Source organism: Canis lupus, chromosome 1, assembly GCF_048164855.1.
Source record: "Canis lupus baileyi chromosome 1, mCanLup2.hap1, whole genome shotgun sequence".
Taxonomy (NCBI): domain Eukaryota; kingdom Metazoa; phylum Chordata; class Mammalia; order Carnivora; family Canidae; genus Canis; species Canis lupus.
The window spans coordinates 115,916,226-115,934,396 of record NC_132838.1 but is presented as its reverse complement, the minus strand read 5'-3'; the positions used below and the strand labels follow the sequence as shown (position 1 = coordinate 115,934,396).

The 18,171-nt window shown below is 36.2% G+C and overlaps 2 protein-coding genes across 6 annotated transcripts in view; one reads left to right on the top strand and one right to left on the bottom strand.

Moving 5' to 3' along the window:
- ZNF570 (zinc finger protein 570) overlaps nt 1-18,171 on the bottom strand; it is a 131,602-nt gene that overhangs the window by 62,262 nt on the left and 51,169 nt on the right. The gene's annotated exons all lie outside the window — the stretch shown is intronic.
- The window catches only part of ZNF569 (zinc finger protein 569), a 51,778-nt gene that overhangs the window by 29,997 nt on the left and 3,610 nt on the right, over nt 1-18,171 (top strand). For 2 of the 3 annotated variants that reach the window (XM_072834118.1, XM_072834202.1), the window contains 2 exons: nt 10,218-10,344; nt 10,656-10,751. In XM_072834118.1, coding sequence (XP_072690219.1) covers nt 10,218-10,344; nt 10,656-10,751 — 223 coding nt within the window. Of the gene's footprint in view, nt 1-3,680; nt 3,737-10,217; nt 10,345-10,655; nt 10,752-18,171 lie in introns of all 3 variants that reach the window. The other variant, XM_072834277.1, reaches the window with a different exon arrangement.

The following is an 18,171-nucleotide window of genomic DNA, read 5'->3' as shown; positions in this document are numbered from 1 at the left end:
ATCTTCCTCCCCAGGGCAAGAGTCAGTTAGGAGTGGCACAAGTCTGTCCAGAGCTGTCTGCCAGGGAGAGGAGGTAGGAGCTGTTTCAGAGGGATGCCTACTGAGGTGGATGAGGTGGATGGGGAAGGTTGACAGGGGGACCTTAGGTTGGGGCACAGTACTAGCAGGGTAGATAGAGAGGGTTAGTGTTGGCTTTCACAAGCCTCTGGTTTATCTGGGTTGGGGGAGGGGAAGAGAAATGGCTCTTACCAGCATTTTTGTTCCCTGTCCCTCCAGCACACTTTCTAAGATTATTCAATAATCTTCACATATACTCCAAGCACTACTGTTTCTGTGCTATGTCTCAGGCCAATTAGTATTCTGGCTCTTTCAAGGGCAGCTTCCTACTGCCCTCCAGCTCTCCTGGAGCTAATCCCACTGATTTTTAAAGCTCCTGAAGTTAAGCCCTGCTGGTTTTCAAGTCTAGGGTTTATGGGGACTCTTCCCAGTGCAGATCTCCAGTACCTGGGGTGCTTGGTATGGGGTCTGATCCTATCACTTCTCCATGCTTGTGATGTCCCTCAAGTTTATGGTTAGTCATTCATGCCAGAGGTTTGGTTCTCAACCACATGTCCATTTCTCTTACCCTTTCAAAGGCCTTCTCTCTATAATTGGCTGTGGAAGGCCTGTTCTATCAGTCTTCACATTATTTTCAGTTAGTCGCTTAGATGTAGCTGTTTCCTCAGTAGGATGAGGTGGTGAGCTCAGGATCACCCTACTCTGCCATCTTTCCTCCTTCTTCCCATATTACCTTTGAAATTATTCATTTTCTTTTTGAATTCTCTCAGTCTTGAGCCTGGGTGCAGTTAGGATTTTCTTACCAAATCTGCCGTGTTGGTTTTTAAGTTTTATTTACTAGTTTATTGGTCCATCTTCCTGAGGAGAAATCGGAGGCTGAGGCAGTATTATGAAGAGAATTCATCTATTTTTTTAAAAAAGATTTTACTGGGCAGCCCCAGTGGCGCAGCAGTTTAGCGCCGCCTGCAGCCCAGGGTGTGATCCTGGAGACCCTAGATCGAGTCCCATGTCAGGCTCTCTGCATGGAGCCTGCTTCTCCCTCTGCCTGTGTCTCTGCCTCTCTTTCTCTCCCTGCATCTCTATGAATAAATAAATAAAATCTTTAAAAAAAATAAAATAAAAAATAAAATAAAAAGATTTTACTTATTTGACACAGAGAGAGTGAAAGAGCGCAAGCAGGGGAAGTAGCAGAGGGAGAGGGAGAAGCTAGGCTCCCTGCTGAGTAGGGAGCCCAACATGGGGCTCAATCCCAGAACCCTGGGACCGTGACCTGAACCAAAGGCAGATGCTCAACTGACTGAGCCACCCAGGCACCCCAAGAATTCATCTTATATGTTCCTGTCCTTCACTGTGATTAGTGAAACCATTATACAAGGACCAGCTTTCTCCATTATGTTTTCTCCTCAGCTCTACTTTTTTTTTTTTCTTCAGCTCTTCTTCTTAACTAAGTGCTTTGTCCAAGCTTAGTTTGGTCTTTATCCCAGTTAAGGGGAATTTTCAACAACTCCCAGAATTTCAGGGTCTTAAAAATATAACACTTTGCTTTCTTTTTAACAAATTTTTTTCTTTAGCTTTATTGAGATACTTTACATAGAATACTGTGTTAGTTTAAAATGTACAGTGGTGGGGTACCTCGTCTCAATCAGAACATGCAGCTCTTGTTCTCAGAGTTGTGAGTTTGACCTTCACATTGGACATAGAGCTTACTTAAAAAAATAATAAAAGGTTTTGATTTGAGATACTTGTATATTACAAAATCATTACCTCCACAGGATCAGCTAACATCTCCATCTTGTCACATAATTTCCATCTTTTTTTTAATGTTCAGAACATTTAAGACCTACTCTCTTAGCAAATTCCAAGTATATAATACGTATTCTTAACTGTAATCACCTTGTTCTGTAAATTAAATCCCTAGAAATTACTCACCTTATAATTAGAAGTTTATACCCATTGACTGACATCTCCCCGCTTCCCCCACTTCCCAAACCCTGGTACCACCACTCTACTCTGTTTCTAAGAATTTGGCTTTTTAAGATTTCACATAAGTGAGATCATAGGGTATTTGTCTTTCTCTCTCTCACTTATTTCACTTAGCATAATATCCTCAGGGTCTACCCGTATTGCAGATGGCAGGATTTCCTTTCCTCATGGCTGAATAATACTGCATTGTGTGTATGTGTGTGCGTCTGTGTGTGTACATACCATATCTTCTTTTTATTTATTCAATCATAGACATTTAGGTTGTTTCCATATCTTGGCTATTGTGAATAATGCTACAGTGAACGTGGGAATGCAGATATTTTTTCAAGATGATTTCACTTCCTTTGGATATATACCCAGAACAGAATTGCTGGATCATACAGCAATTCTAGTGTTTTTTTTTTTTAATTTTTATTTACTTATGATAGTCACACAGAGAGAGAGAGAGAGAGAGAGAGAGAGAGAGAGAGAGAGGCAGAGACACAGGCAGAAGGAGAAGCAGGCTCCATGCACGGGAGCCCGATGTGGGATTCCATCCCGGGTCTCCAGGATCGCGCCCTGGGCCAAAGGCAGGCGCCAAACCGCTGCGCCACCCAGGGATCCCCAGCAATTCTAGTTTTACTTTTTTAAGGAACCTCCATACTCTTTTCCATAGCGGCTATATCACTGACAGTGCACAAGGGTTCCCTTTTCTCCACGTCCTCATCAACTCTTATCTGTTGTCTTTTTGATGACAGCCATTATAACAGATTTGATACCTCATTGTAGTTGAGGAAATCATTATTTCCCTTATGACTAGTGATGTCATATACCTTTTTATATACCTTTTGGCCATTTGTAGGTTTTCTTTGGAAAAAGTCTGCTCAGGTCTCCAGTCAGTTTTTAATGAGACTGATGTTTTACTATTGAGTTGTATGAGTTGATAGTATATTTTGGATATTAACCCCATGTCAGATACATATTTTGCAAATAATTTCTCCTATATTGATCATGTTTATACTTTATTGTTTCCTTTGTTGTGTAGAAGCCTTAGTTTGCTGTTGTCCCCCTTTATTTTTGCTTTTTGTTGTTTATGTTTTTGATATCATATCCAAAAAATCATTGCCAAAACTAATGTCAAGGAGCTTTTCCCCTGTGTTTTCTTTTAGGAGATTTACAATTTCAAGTATTATGTTTAAGTTAGTAACCCATTTTGAGTCAATTTTAGTGAATGTTGTACTAGGGGTTCAATTTCATTCTTCTACATGCAATTATCCAGTTTTCCCAGCACCATTTATTGAACAGACTATCTTTTCCCCATGAGTATTTTTGATTCCCTTATTAAATATTAATTGACCAGGCAGCCCCAGTGGCTCAGCAGTTTAGTGCCACCTTCAGCCTTGGGCATGATCCTGGAGACCCGGGATCGAGTCCCACATAGGGTTCCCTGCATGGAGCCTGCTTCTCCCTCTGCCTGTGTCTCTGCCTCTTTCTCTCTCTCTCTGTGTCTGTCATGAATAAATAAATAAAATCTTAAAAAATATATATTAAATGACCTTGTGTGTATGGGTTTATTTCTGTACTCTTGGCATTGATTAGCCTTTACATCTATTTTTATGCCAGTATCATACTATTTTGATTATTGTAACTTTGTATTATAGTTTGAAACCAGAAAAGGTGATGCCTCCAACTTTGTTCTTTCTCAGGATTGCTTAAGGTATGTGGGATCTTGTGTGGTCCATACAGATTTTAATGTTTGGGTTTTTTTCCCTATTTCTATGGGGAAAAAAAGGAATTTTGATAGGGATTTCATTGAATCAATAGATGGTTTTGGGAAGTATGGACATTTTAACAATATTAATTCTTCTGATCCATGAATACAGGGTATCTTTGCATTTCATTGTGTCTTCTCTCCCACTTCTTTCATCAAAGTGTTGTAATACTGTACAGCTCTTTCATGTCCTTGGTTAAATTTATTCCAAAGTATTTTATTGTTTGTGATGGTATTATGAATGGGATTTTCCCTATTTTCTATTTTTACAGATACTTTGTTGGTAGTGTATAGATTTAACTGATATCTGTATTTTGATTTCATATCCTGCAACTTCACTGAATTCACTGATTAGTTTTAACAATTTTTGGTGGTGTCTTTAGGAGATTTTTTTATATGTAAGATCATATCATCTGTAAACAAACACTGTTTTTACTGCTTTCTTTTCTATTTGTGTACCTTCTATTTCTTTTTCTTGCCTAAGTCCTGCTAGGACTTCCAGGACTATGTTGGATAGGAGTGGTGAGAATGGATACCTTCATCTTGTTATTGACCTTTTACCATTAAATATGATGTTACCTGTAGGCTTGTCATTTATATCATTTATTATGTTGAGATATTTTATTTCCATACTCACTTTCTTGAGAATTATTGTAAAATGCGTTTTTCTCTATCTTCTTTTTCCTGTATCTGTTGAGATGATCATATGGTTTTATCATTTATTCTGATAATATATATATCCCATTTATTGATTTGCATATGGTGATCCATCCTTGCATCCTAGGAATAAGAGTCCAACTTGATGACAACGTATGATCCTTTTAACTGTTGAATTTGGTTTGTTAATATATTAGTTTGTTAGTACAGTGCTAATATATTTGGTTTGCTATTATATTGGCCTGTAGTTTTCTCTTCTAATGTCCTTATATGCTTTGGTAACAGGGTATGGCTGGTCTCAAAAAATGAGGTTGGGACTGTTCTTCAATTTTTATTTATTTTATTTTTTTTAAAGATTTATTTATTTATTCATTCAGAGAGAGCGAGAGAGAGGCAGAGACACGGGCAGAGGGAGAAACAGGCTCCATGCAGGAAGCCCATCGCGGGACTCGATTCTGGGTCTCCAGGATCACACCCTGGGCTGCAGGCGGCTGCCCTGTTCTTCAATTTTTAGAAGAATTTCAGAAAAAATTTTGCCAGTTCTTAAATGTTTGTTGGAATTCAGCAGGAAAACCATCTAATCCTGGGCTCTTCTCTTTTGGGAGATTTTTGATTACTGATTTAATCTCTTTTCTTGTTATGAGTCCATTCAGATGTTGTTTCTTCATGATTCAGTCTTGGTAAATGGTGTTTTTAGGAATTTATCCGTTTCTTCTAGGTTATCTAATCTGTTGGTGTTTTATTAATTGTTCATAGTAGTCTCTGATTATCCTTTGTATTTCTGTGGTAGGAATTGTAATGTCTCCTCTTTCAGTTCTGATTTTATTTGACTCTTCTAATTTTTTTTTTATGTTTGTCAGAAAAATACTAGCCCTTAGTTTCATTGGTCTTTTCTATTGTTTTCCTGGTTTATGTTTAATTTATTTCTGCCCTAGTCTTTATTTCTTTACTTCTGCTTTTTACTTGGTTTGTTCTTTTCCCTAGTTCCTTCAAGAGAACAGTTATGTTTGTGTTTTTGTGTTATTTATTCCTATTTACTTTCTTTTAGTACTAATTTGCTGTATCCCATAGGTTTTGATATGTTGTATTTCCATTTTCATTTCAGATATATTTTAATTTTCCTTCTGATTTCTTTCTTAACCCATTGATTGTTGGAGTGTGATGTTTAATTTCTACGTATTTGTGATTTTTCCAGCTCTCCTCCTGCTATTGTTTCCTAGTTTCATTCTGTTTTGGTCAGAAAAGATGCCTCTTATGATTTCACTCTTCTTTGATTTACTAAGACTTATTTTCTAACCTATCAAAAGATCTGTCCTGGAGAATGTTAAGTGTACACTTGAAAAGAATATGTATTCTGGTGCTTTTGGATGGAATATTCTGTATGTGTCTTTTAGGTCCATTTGGTTTAAAGTATAGTTGAAATTCAGTGTTTTCCTTATTTGATTTTTTTAAAGATTTTATTTATTTATTCATGACAGAGATAGAGATAGAGTGAGAGCGAGCAAGAGAGAGAGAGAGAGAGAGAGAGAGAGACAGGTAGAGGGAGAAGCAGGCTCCATGCAGGGAACCTGACATGGGACTTGATCCCAGGTCTCCAGGATCACACCCCAGGCCGAAGACAGCGCTAAACTGCTGGGCCACGAGGGCTGCCCTTAATTTGATTTTTTTGTCTGGATGATATATCCATGATTAAAAGCGAAGCCCCGTACAATTCTTACATTATTTTCTAGTTCTCTCTTCAGATGTTAATATTTGCTTAATGTTTTGGTGCGCCAACATTGTGTATATATGTATTTATGATTGTTAGATCCTCTTGCTGAATTGACTTTTTAATCATTTTATGACCTTCTTTGTCTCTTATTACAGTTTTTGGCTTAAAGTCTGTTTTGTCTGATACAAGTATAGCTACCTCTGCTCTCTAGGTTTCCACAAGTGTGGTATATCTTTTATCATGCCTTTTCTTTGAAGCCATGTATGTCCTTAAAACTTAAGTAGGTCTCTTATACACAGCATGTAGTTGGGTCTTATTTTTTTTTTAAGGATTTTATTCATTTAATAATGAGAGAGAGAGAGACAGGCAGGCAGGCAGGCAGGCAGAGGGAGAAGCAGGCTTCATACAAGGAGCCCGATGTGGGATTTGATCCCCGGACTCCAGGATCACACCCTGGGCCAAAGACAGGCGCCAAACCGCCGAGCCACCCAGGGATCCTCGGGTCTTATTTTTTATCCATCCAAACACTGTGACTTCTGAAAAGTTCATACACATTTGCATAATTATTATATAGGTAAGGACTTATGTAATTGCATTCATAGTTTTCTGGCTGTTCTGTGGTTCCACTGTTGTTTTCTTCATCTCTTGCTGCTTTCTTTTGTGAATGATTTTATGTAATGGTATGCTCTGGTTCCCTTTTTTTTATCTTTATCTGCTGTAGGTTTGGTTTATGGTTACCATGAAGCTTACATAAAACACTTTATAGATATTCTGTTTTTTGCTGGTGACAACTTTGTTGAGTTTTTTTTTTTTTTGACAACTTAACTTTGATCAGAGACAAAAATACTCTACTTTTTACTCCCCTTTTTAATTTTTTTGATGTCACAGTTTTGTATTCATATACAAGCTATTATAGCTATAGTTATTTTTGACGTTCTTGTCCTTTATACTAGAGTTAAATGTTTAACACACTATGTTACAGTATTAAAGTTTCCTGAATTCATCTATATATTTACTTCTACCAGTGTATTACATACCTTTGTCTTCATATTACTAATTAGTGTCTCATTTCAGCTTGAAGAACTTCTTTTAGCATTTCTTGGGAAGTAGTTCTTGTGGTGATGAACTCCCTCAACTCTTGTTTAATGGGAAAAAGTCTTTCTTTTTCCTTCATTTCTGGAGGACAACTTTGGTGGATAGTGTATTCTTGGTTTGTGGCTTTTTCCTCCAGTTATTTGAGTACATCATCCTCTTCTCTCCTGGCCTGTAAGATTTCTGCTGAAAAATCTGTTAGTCTCATGGGGGTTCTCTGTAATTTACAAGCTTCTTTTTCTTGATATTTTTAAGATTCTTTTTGTTTTTGATTTCTGACAGTTTATTTTAGTATGTCTTGGAGAGGATTTTTTAGAATTGAGTTTGAGCTTCATGAACTTGGATATCAAAAATCTCTTCAGACTTGGAAGTTTTCAGACATTATTTCTTTAAATAGGCTTTCTCCCCTTTTTCTTACTCTTCACATTCTGAGATTCTCATAAGGTGGATATTGATTCATTTGATAATGCACCATAATTCATACAGACTTTCTTTACTCTTTCTGTCCTCTGAGTAGATAATTTACAATGCCTTCTAATTCACATTCTTTCTTCTATCTAATCCGTTGTGCTGTTGATGCTTTTCAGTGCATTTTCATTTCATTTATTGTATTCTTCTCCAGAATTTCTTTTTTATGATTTCTCTGTGAAATTTAACATTTTGTTATGTATGTTTTCCTAATATCATCAAATTATGTTTTTGTGTTTTCTTACAGCTCATGAGTATCCTTAAAACAGCTATTTTAAATTCTTTATTGGGAAAATTATGTTTCCATGTCTTTGCGATCAGTTGCTGGTAGATTATTATGATCTTTTGTAAGATCATGTTTCCATGATTTTTTTCATGTTCCTTGAAGTTTTGCATTGCTATCTTCATATTTAAAGTAGCAGTCACCTCCTCCAGTCATTAAGTACTTCAGGACAGAAGTAACTTTCATCTGTACTGCTAGGGATTCTGAGGCTTTCTCAGAACTTCTATTAATTACCTGCCCCACTATTCCTGCCCTCTCTTGTGACAGAATTCTTAAGCTTGTATGCCTTCTCTTGGTCCTGCAGCACATCAGGCTGCTTGCTGACAGCCTCTTTTTGTTTTTCCAAAGGCAGCACTAAAGCTTATGTTATGGCCTCTCCCTGGCCTGCATTTAGACTGGCTCTCTGCTGCAGGGTGGGACGGTGTGGGGGTGAGGCCTGCAGAACTCTGAGGCTGCCCATGAGGTAGGGGGAACTGTAGGCAAAGTACATGGAGCAGCTCGTGAGCAAGTTTCTTAGTGGGGTTTGCAATACAGTAAAATATGTATCCCTTTAATGCCTTATAAGACTCCTGCTATTCTCTCAAACTCTTTCTCCCCTCCAGTCATGCAGCTCAGAATTGCAGAGAGAAATGAGCCACTTTGACACTGTCTCACATAGCTAGGAAACTGAGTGCTCACTCATACACTCTCACTTTCCTCCATAGATAAATTCATTGGCCAAGAACATTCCCCATGGTCCTAAGTTGTGCTGCCTTGGGGAATAGGTGATGTAAGTAGTCAAACTGTTCCTCTTACCCTCTGTGATAAGTCTAAACTCATATTTTTTGCTCCCAGCAGTGTTCTGGAACTTCTTTTCTATAGACTGGATTTCCATAAAAGTTCTCTTGTCCATGGGTGATTGTCTAAGACAGTTTTTTTCTAAGGATCCTGGACCACAACTAAGAGGAGTAGAGTTGGTTCATGGATCACTACAGAGTCTACACCTGGGGTTGAGGTCTTATATGCCTTTTACCTAAGGCATGAGTAGGCTAGTCTCCCTCTGAGTCTCTTGATGTATGATGCTTTTGTCCGATAGTTCCCACAAAGGCACTTTTGCCCATAGATGGAAACCAAATTGTTGAGGCAGGGAAACAAATGAAGGATGTCTTATTAAGGCATATGAACTTTGGTTTCTTAAACCAGTTTATGTCAATGGCCTTAATCTTTATCAGAAAGGATTCCAAAAGAGGATCTCCTATCAAGCCCACAGCCTACTCTGAACCCTTTGTGTTAGTAGATGTTCATATTCATAGACCTATGTGAAGTAAATTCTTAGAAACATGGATTGTGATTTCTTTTTATCTCACCCAGTCTCTCATAGAAATTCCTCAAAAGGCAGAAAAATTGGACAGCTCTCTTTGTTCTTTTTCTGTTGAAGATTTTTTCTTATGTTTATACTCTTTTGAACATTTTAGTTTAACTAGGAATATTGCATTATATTTCTAAATACAAATCATATTGCTGTCATGAAACTTATCACCAGCGTCTTATTTCTGGAACTTATTCTAGAGCTTTCTTGATACTCTCTTCTCATGGTTCTAGTTATAATTCTAATTCAGACCACTTTAAAAACTTTGTGAATCTTTTTTATCTGTTATTTCTATAGTGCTGTTTGTTATTCTCTTTTTTCAATATATGCAAACTCTGTTAGCAGTCATATCCCATTTTCATGGCTGCAGACATAAGGGCTTATGAACAATACATCCTCATTTTTCTAGATTTCTCCTGATCTAATGAACAATACATCTAACTGCCACTGTGATTCAAATTGTGTATATCATTCTCTCCCAGCTTCTGCTTCCATCCAAATCCATTTTTCATTTACTCCTGCTTCAGTGAGTCACCGGCATCTAGTGAGTTCCCAAACCAGTTGAGTAAAGTTTTATATTCGCCTCCCCCCCCCCCATTTTCCACACTCAGTATAAATTGGTGCCCAAGATCTCTTTAATCCATGGTAGGTATTAAAGATATGTGCTTGCTAATTCTGTGAATGAACATAAGCTGACAGAATGTTGCTAATATGTTTTGGGTTTGTTTTGCTTTTAGAAAACAACAAAACTGGGTAAATTTTTAAATAACTTCTTATCTTTGGATACTATGAGAACATGATTCAGTATGTTTTGTCCACATCATTTAAAATGGATGACTTCAGATTGAGTAGGAGTATGTTGTTACAGGGAACAGTGACATTCAAAGATGTGGCTATTGACTTCACCCAGGAAGAGTGGCAGCAGTTGGATCCTGCTCAAAGGAATCTGTACCGGAATGTGATGCTAGAAAACTATAACAACTTAATCACAGTGGGTAAGGGTAGTTTCTTGTATAACTCAAATTCCGGAAGTAAAGTACCTTTTTTCCCCAAAATTTCTGAAGTGTGCAGAACCTTTTAATGTTAGAATGAGTTTGACCTTTCAGTGCCTCTGCTAACATGAATGTGCATGCTGTAGCTTTCAAAACAAAAGGTCATTTTTGCTTATGTTTCAGGGGCAGCGTCCCCAGAAACCAAGTCCTTGTCCTCAGAAAGCCTGGTTTCCCTGAGCCAACATCAATTCTTGAATGATTTTTTTTGTTCCTGATAATTTATGCCCAAATTTTATGTTACTTTCCTTTGACAGGCTGTCCATTCACCAAACCTGATGTGATTTTCAAGTTGGAGCAAGAAGAAGAACCTTGGGTGGTGGAGGAAGAAGTGTTAAGGAGACACTGTCCAGGTTAGTTAGGGAGGGAACAGACAGGTGAGGAGGGGCCAGGACTCTTTAATGGTTAATCCCTGACTAGTTGACCCCAGTGAAATGTTCTTCAAAGATATTTTCCTAAAGACTGGAGACTTTTAAGTGATAATTTGTGTGAATTCTTTATTAACCTAAGATGTCTTTTCTAGATAACATTCTTCTTTCCACAGAACTTAAAGGACTAGTTGGCCTTTTTACCTGTGTGCTAGATACCAACATTTCCTAATTCATTTCCAGCTTCACTTTGACAATCATTCTATTACTAGCATCTTCAGCCTCTCTTCCCACCTTGTTACATAGGATCCCTTCCTTTTACATTCAGATATTCACATAATTCGCATTGTTCAAATAAACTGTTGACATTTATAGTTCTTTCTACTTTCTCTTTTTCCTTCCATTATAAATGCCTTAGCATTTTATTTTGTACTCATGGTCATATTTCCCACTGTATTTTTAGCTTTACTCTCATACTTCAGTAATGGCTACAGCTGTTTTACTCAGTAAGTTTTAAAGTCAGTGATATTTCTCTGTTAGCTTCCATTTTCTGCTACATTTGTCATGTATTTGTGCACACAGTTGTCTGCACAGGTATTTATACACACATGTATACCTATATACATATATATACATTTATATACATATAGATAACATATATATACACGTATATATTCACATATATTTATAACTTGGTAGATATTGCCAAGATTTTTTTGCCCTCCAAAGCAACTATAACATTCTTACTTCTACCAGCTATTTCTGCCAACATAGTCTTTGCAGTTTTAAAAACTTTGCCAATTTGATAGGTGAAAAGCAATTCATTTTGTTTTGAGTTTGTATTTCCTTTATTATGAGTGAAGTCAAGGATATTTTCACATGTTTAAATTCTGTCTATATTTCTCTATAAATGGTTTACATCTTTAGCCCTTTTTTCTGTTGAATTCTTAATGTGAATGTATTGATGTGATTAGTCTTTTATCTGTTGTATGTTTTTCCAGTATTTTTTCATAGTTGGTTATTCCTCTTTGAAGTACCTTTTGCCACCTTAAGTTTTTTTAATGCTTGTGTAGTTAAAATAATCTTTTCTTACAAGAGATCATCATATTATTTTTTCCTTTATGTAGTATATAGTTGAATTATGTCTATGTATTTCTTTTTTTTTTTTTTAAGATTTTATTTTTTATTCATAGAGATGCAGAGAGAGAGAGAGGCAGAGACACAGGCAGAGGGAGAAGCAGGCTCCATGCAGAGAGCCTGATGTGGGACTCGATCCAGGGTCTCCTGAATCAGGCCCTGGGCTGCAGGCGGCGCTAAACCGCTGTACCACTGGGGCTGCCCCTATGTATTTCTTAGTACTATTTTTCATCCTCACAATTTCATCATAAATTTAAATAATTGTTCCACTTTTTTCAGGTTTTGAAGTCATTGTTACTCTGGTTTCATAAATAGAATTTAGAACCATTTCTTCTTCTTTTTTTTTAAATAAATTTATTTTTTATTGGTGTTCAATTTACCAACATACAGAATAACACCCAGTGCTCATCCTGTCAAGTGCCCCCCTCAGTGCCCGTCACCCATTCCTCCCACCCCCCGCCCTCCTCCCCTTCCACCACCCCTAGTTTGTTTCCCAGAGTTAGGAGTCTTTATGTTCTGTCTCCCTTTCTGATATTTCCCACACATTTCTTCTCCCTTCCCTTATATTTCCTTTCACTATTGTTTATATTCCCCAAATGAAGGAGAACATACACTGTTTGTCCTTCTCTGATTGACTTACTTCACTCAGCATAATACTCTCCAGTTCCATCCACGTTGAAGCAAATGGTGGGTATTTGTCGTTTCTAATGGCTGAGTAATATTCCATTGTATACATAAACCACATCTTCTTTATCCATTCATCCTTTGATGGACACTGAGGCTCCTTCCACAGTTTGGCTATTGTGGACATTGCTGCTGTAAACATTGGGGTGCAGGTGTCCCGGCGAACCATTTCTTCTTCTGAAATACTTACAATAGCATTAGCATATAACTCCCTTAAAATTCTGGTTTATCTTACCTGTTCACCTATTTGGACTTTGTGGATTATCGAAGGAAAGTGCTTTGATATCTTTTATCATTACAACTGTTCTGTGCAGATATTTTGTCTCTTTTGGCATTTGTTTTTGGTAATAGGTTATAATGTTCTAAACAAATTACCCTCTTAATTCTGTTGTTCAAATTAATTTTCACAGAGTTGTACAATGTAATTTCCATAAATATTTGTTTGCTCTTGTATCTATAAAGGTTTACCATACACTGATGTTCCAGGGTAGTCTTTTATATTTAAAAACTTGTTTCATCTGTATTTTCTAATCTGTAGGTATAAAATTTCCCATAGTGTTCTCTTATTTTTGTCATTAATTCTGCAGATTTCTCAGCCAACATCATCAGATATTGGCTTCCTTCATTTTCTTTACACTCTCCTTCTGAGACTCCTAAAGGTAGAGGCTAAATCTTTTTTCCACTATATTGTGTTTTCATTTCCTTTACTATTTTCTGTCTTTCTATGTCGACTTCTCAAATATATCATCAAGTTTACTCATTCTCTCTTCAGCTGTATTTATTGATCTTTTATCTCATATGCTTAAAAAAATTCAATACTACTATTTGGTATTTCTAGAAAAAAATTTTTTTTTTCTTTTTGGTTTTTTGGCCTTTTTCCTCCTATGACTTTCTGACTCTTTCTATTGATTTCTGTGGCTGCTTCAAGTCTGTGTTTTTATTCTTTGGTTCTTTAAAAATACTCTACGTAGCACTTCTTTTTTTTTTTAAGATTTTATTTATTCATGAGAGACACAGAGAGAGAGAGAGAGAGAGGTAGAGACATAGGCAGAGGCAGAAGTAGGCTCCATGCAGGGATCCCAATGTAGGACTCGATCCCGGGACTCCAGGATCATGCCTTGAACCAAAGGCAGATGCTCAACTGCTGAGCCACCCAGGTGTCCCACTCTTCTGTTTTTTGTATCTGACAATTCTAATATTTTAAGTCCTTAGGTTTAAATATCTTGTTTTTGATTATTTATTGTACTTGATTCTTCACATGCTTGATGACTGCTGATTGTGAGTTCAGCATTTTTAAACCTTATTGCAATAATCTTATTGTCTTAAATCGGGGTTGCATTCTTAAGATAATTTGCGTGTGCTTCTGGTAGGTGCCAACAGGCGTTACCAAGTGAAGACCAGTTGAACATTTTTAGAATGTCTTGGGTTTTTGTAGGAACCTCAGTTGAGCTTCTTTCTCTTATTCCTGTCCCAGGGCTTATGCTTCAGTTAATAGAGCTTTCATTTGCATATGTAGTCAAGTCAGATCCATCTTCCAGCTTGCTTTCTAAATCCCACCCACAGGCATGATTTCAGATAACACTTTATTTTTGTTTTATTCATTTTTTAGTGTGTGGTGTTCAGGTATGGTTGGTGGAGAGTATTATGTTCTTGGAAATACATGCTTTCTATAAGTCCAGTGATGCATCAAAAATTTGTATAACCCATTATCTTATTTTTCAGTTACCTAATTACCTAATTACTCTACCATAATTTCAATACTAAAATTACTATCTAGTCTCTTTTCAACCCCACTTGCATGATATTCTTCATTTTGCCTGGTTTTATTTTTCTCTTCCATTTCTTTCCTTGGTTCTGCCATTTTTTTTCACCATCCCATACAAATTACATTTATATTTTGAGCTCTTGATTTAAAGATTTATTTTCATTAAGCTTTTTCATTCATGGAAATAGTCAACATTTTCATTTACTTTATGCAATAATTCAATTTTATTTACTTTGTGCCATAATTGTTCTAGCTCTAATACTTTTTATAGATCTGGTTCCAGCACCTTCTCCTTTTTAGTAGTAGGCTAGTTCTTCCTTGACATGCTTTTTAAGAAAAGTTAATGTTGGGGAAATAAAATGAGCACTCTGATCTAGAACAGGGATCATTAGTAAACTATGGCTTATAGGCCTGCCACTTATTTTTGAAAATAAAGTTTTATTAAAACATAGCCACACCCAGTAATTTATGTCTTGTGTTTGATTGCTTTCACATTAAAACGGCATAGTTGAATAGTTGCCTCAAAGATTGTGTGACCCACCAATTACTATCTGACACTTTAAGAAAAAGTTTACCAATTCTTGATGGAAATGAATGCATCTGTGCTTTATTTTGAAGCCCTTTATTCTACAAGGTTGTATGTGTAGAAGTATGTTTAGGCTTTTTTTTTTCTTTTTCATCTAAAAAGTTTCTTATAACTGTTAATCTTACAGTCTCACCCCAACAGACTTCTTCCTAAAAAAGTAAATGTTTCAATGCTTCCGTGTTCAGTCCTGGTGGGATATCTGGGGATAACAAGTCTTCTGTAACCAGTCTGCATTCCCAAATTTCGTTGTTGTAATCATAGGATAATTAACTCTGCCCTTCAGGGTGTAATATCCATTTGACTCTCAGCTTCTTGCTCTTCTTGAACTACCCAAGATCAGCAGGAATACCTGTCTTTTAGAATCCTTCTTCCCCTGTTCTAGCCTTCACTGTATTTGTCAACACTAACTCATTTATTATAATTGGGGTTACAGCCACCCCTAGGTTCATTCAAGAATTAGTGAAAATTCATTCCCATTGTTTGTAGAGACAAAAAGAGATCAGAGCCTTTTCCATTCCACCATTTTAAAACATGGAGTCTTGTGTCACATCTGACAATTTAATCTTGCCCTTGAAATTCTTTTTCACTTCTGTTTTGATGGTACTTTGGCAAGCTAATCTTACCTTCTTCAACATCATTTGCTTAATGGATCTTCTCTTTTTACCCTAAGTGACCCAGGAAGTTAGTACACTGCCACCATTTCTATGTTTGTAATCTGCAACCAAGTCTCTAACTGTACCTGCTTTATAGTTGTATAGGAATTTTCCCTTTCTTTATTATCTGTCTGGCAGAGAGGGAGAAAAATCTCCATTTCCAATTTTGGAGCTAAGCAGCAACAGGGAACTGAATGTTATCCTTTAGTATGTAGGCTTGCACTTACTCTATGCTTGAGCCAGTTGTCCCTTATTTTGTATCCTCTACCTCATGTCTCGACATGACTCAACAGCATTTCTGCTTCTATTTCTTAAGAGAGTGATCTTCCATCTCCTCTAAGGTAGTCTTTGTTAGTTTATGTATTTTTTCTTTATCTCAGATTGGTGTGATTTGGGGTGGGATGAAATAAATTCATGTATTTATTATACCATATTTACACTAAATTTCTCCCTCTTTGTTTTCTCTCCTGATCACAGTACTTACTCCCTATCCAGATATGCTAAGTAGGCTCTTCCAATTTTATGTTCCAATTTTGATCCAATTTTTACCTGCCCATTGTTTGTTCTCATTTTATTACTGCAGTATTCAGAACAATTTTATTTTTTATTTTTTATTTTTTTTTTATTTTTTTTTAAATTTTTATTTATTTATGATAGTCACAGAGAGAGAGAGAGAGAGGCAGAGACACAGGCAGAGGGAGAAGCAGGCTCCATGCACCGGGAGCCCGATGTGGGACTCGATCCCGGGTCTCCAGGATCGCGCCCTGGGCCAAAGGCAGGCGCCAAACCGCTGCGCCACCCAGGGATCCCTATTTTTTAAAATACATAATACATGCTGATGGTATAAAACCTCTAAAGTAAAAAAGGATACATACTGAAAAGTAGCTCTTTCACACATTTCCTATCGAAGGTGGCAACCCCTAGCATTGTTTTCCTTTGAGCTATTACCTGTGTTTTCAAACATTTTTATTAAAATTACTTTAATAGATTAGCTTGTGTCATTTTTGCTGTCAAACGTTCTTTTCCAGCAAAGTGATATGCCTTTTTTTTTAGTTGCCTAGGGCTACTGTAACAAAATACCACAAATTGGGTGGCTTAGAATAACAGGAATTTATTCTCACAGTTCTGGAGACTATAAATACTAAAGCAAGGTGTTGGCAGGCCATACTCCCTCTGAAACCTGTAGAAGGACCCTTCTATCCCTCTTTCAGTTTCTAATAGCCCTAGACATTCCTTGGCTTGTAATAGCATAACTCCGATCTTGTCTTTATTTTCATATGGTGGTCTCCTGTGTGTTTCTGTCTGTTCATGTTGCATACTTTTTATAAGAAGACCAGTTAGATTATGAGTTACCCTACTCCAGTATGACCTCATTTTAACTAATTGCATCTGCAGTGACCCATTTTCCAAGTAACTTCACATTCTGAATACTGGGAATTAGGATTTCAACATGTCTTTTTTGCAGTACAGGCAACTCAACCCATAGCACCTTCCCATTTGGTCAAATCTGTGTGCATTTTAGTTTTCTGAAAATCTTGGGACATATTAATAAATTCCCATATTTTTCATATTTTTGTTGTGACTGTAAGTATAGTCTTCTGTTCTTTTCTAAATAGTTGTTTGCATATATAAATGTTACTAAAACTTAATTTCCAACGTATAGTGAATTTGTTTTTATAATTTTCACTTTTGATTTTCCAGGTAAATTGTTTTATTGTTGACAAAAATGTTAACCTTATCTTTCCTTTCCAAGTGTTTATACCTCTGATTTCTTTCTCTTACTTAATGCACTATCCAGAACTGTAATAATAGTGATAGTACTTATTATATCAGTGCTTTGGGATTTTTCTTTTCTTTTTCTTTGGCCATGGAAGGGGGAGGAATTTTTCTTATTAAATATTAAACTAATGCTTAAGTTGTACTGTACTTTTTTTCTCAAGTTAAATATTGTATTCCCTTTTTATGAAGGTTTCTTTATGGAAAATGTTTGGTTTTATAATTTTTAAAAATAGCTTTGAAAATAATTACTTGATTTTTTATTTTGACCTTTTAATATATTTGCTTATAGAAGTAGATTTTTCTAATAGTAAAATATACTTGGAAATAATCTACTTAAGTATGATATGTCTTGTATTTAAAGTGCTCTAGATCACTTTTCTTTCCTTCTGGATTATTTTGATATTTTAGGTAGAATTTTTACATTGAAACTCATAAGTAAAATTGGTATATAGTTTGTTTTTTTGGTTGTCATCTTTCTTGAGATTTTGGTTTTAATATTATGTTCATTTCACACAATAAATTAAAAATTCTTTTTTTAATTCTTTTTTTTCTTATATAACATTTTGCAGATCCTGAAAGCAAATGTCCCCTAAATGTTCAAATTCCCATCTGAATCTCTCTTAACCTTTTTGATCTGTTTGAGAATTGCTTTTTCATATTTTTCTGTTATTTTGTAGAAGTTGGTTCATAAGGGTTTTCTACCTCTTACAGGTTCAGTTTTGGTAATTTTCAATTTCCAGAAAATTGCTTATGTCAAGCAGTTTATAAAAGCTTATTTTAAGTCCTACAAAATAGCTTTAT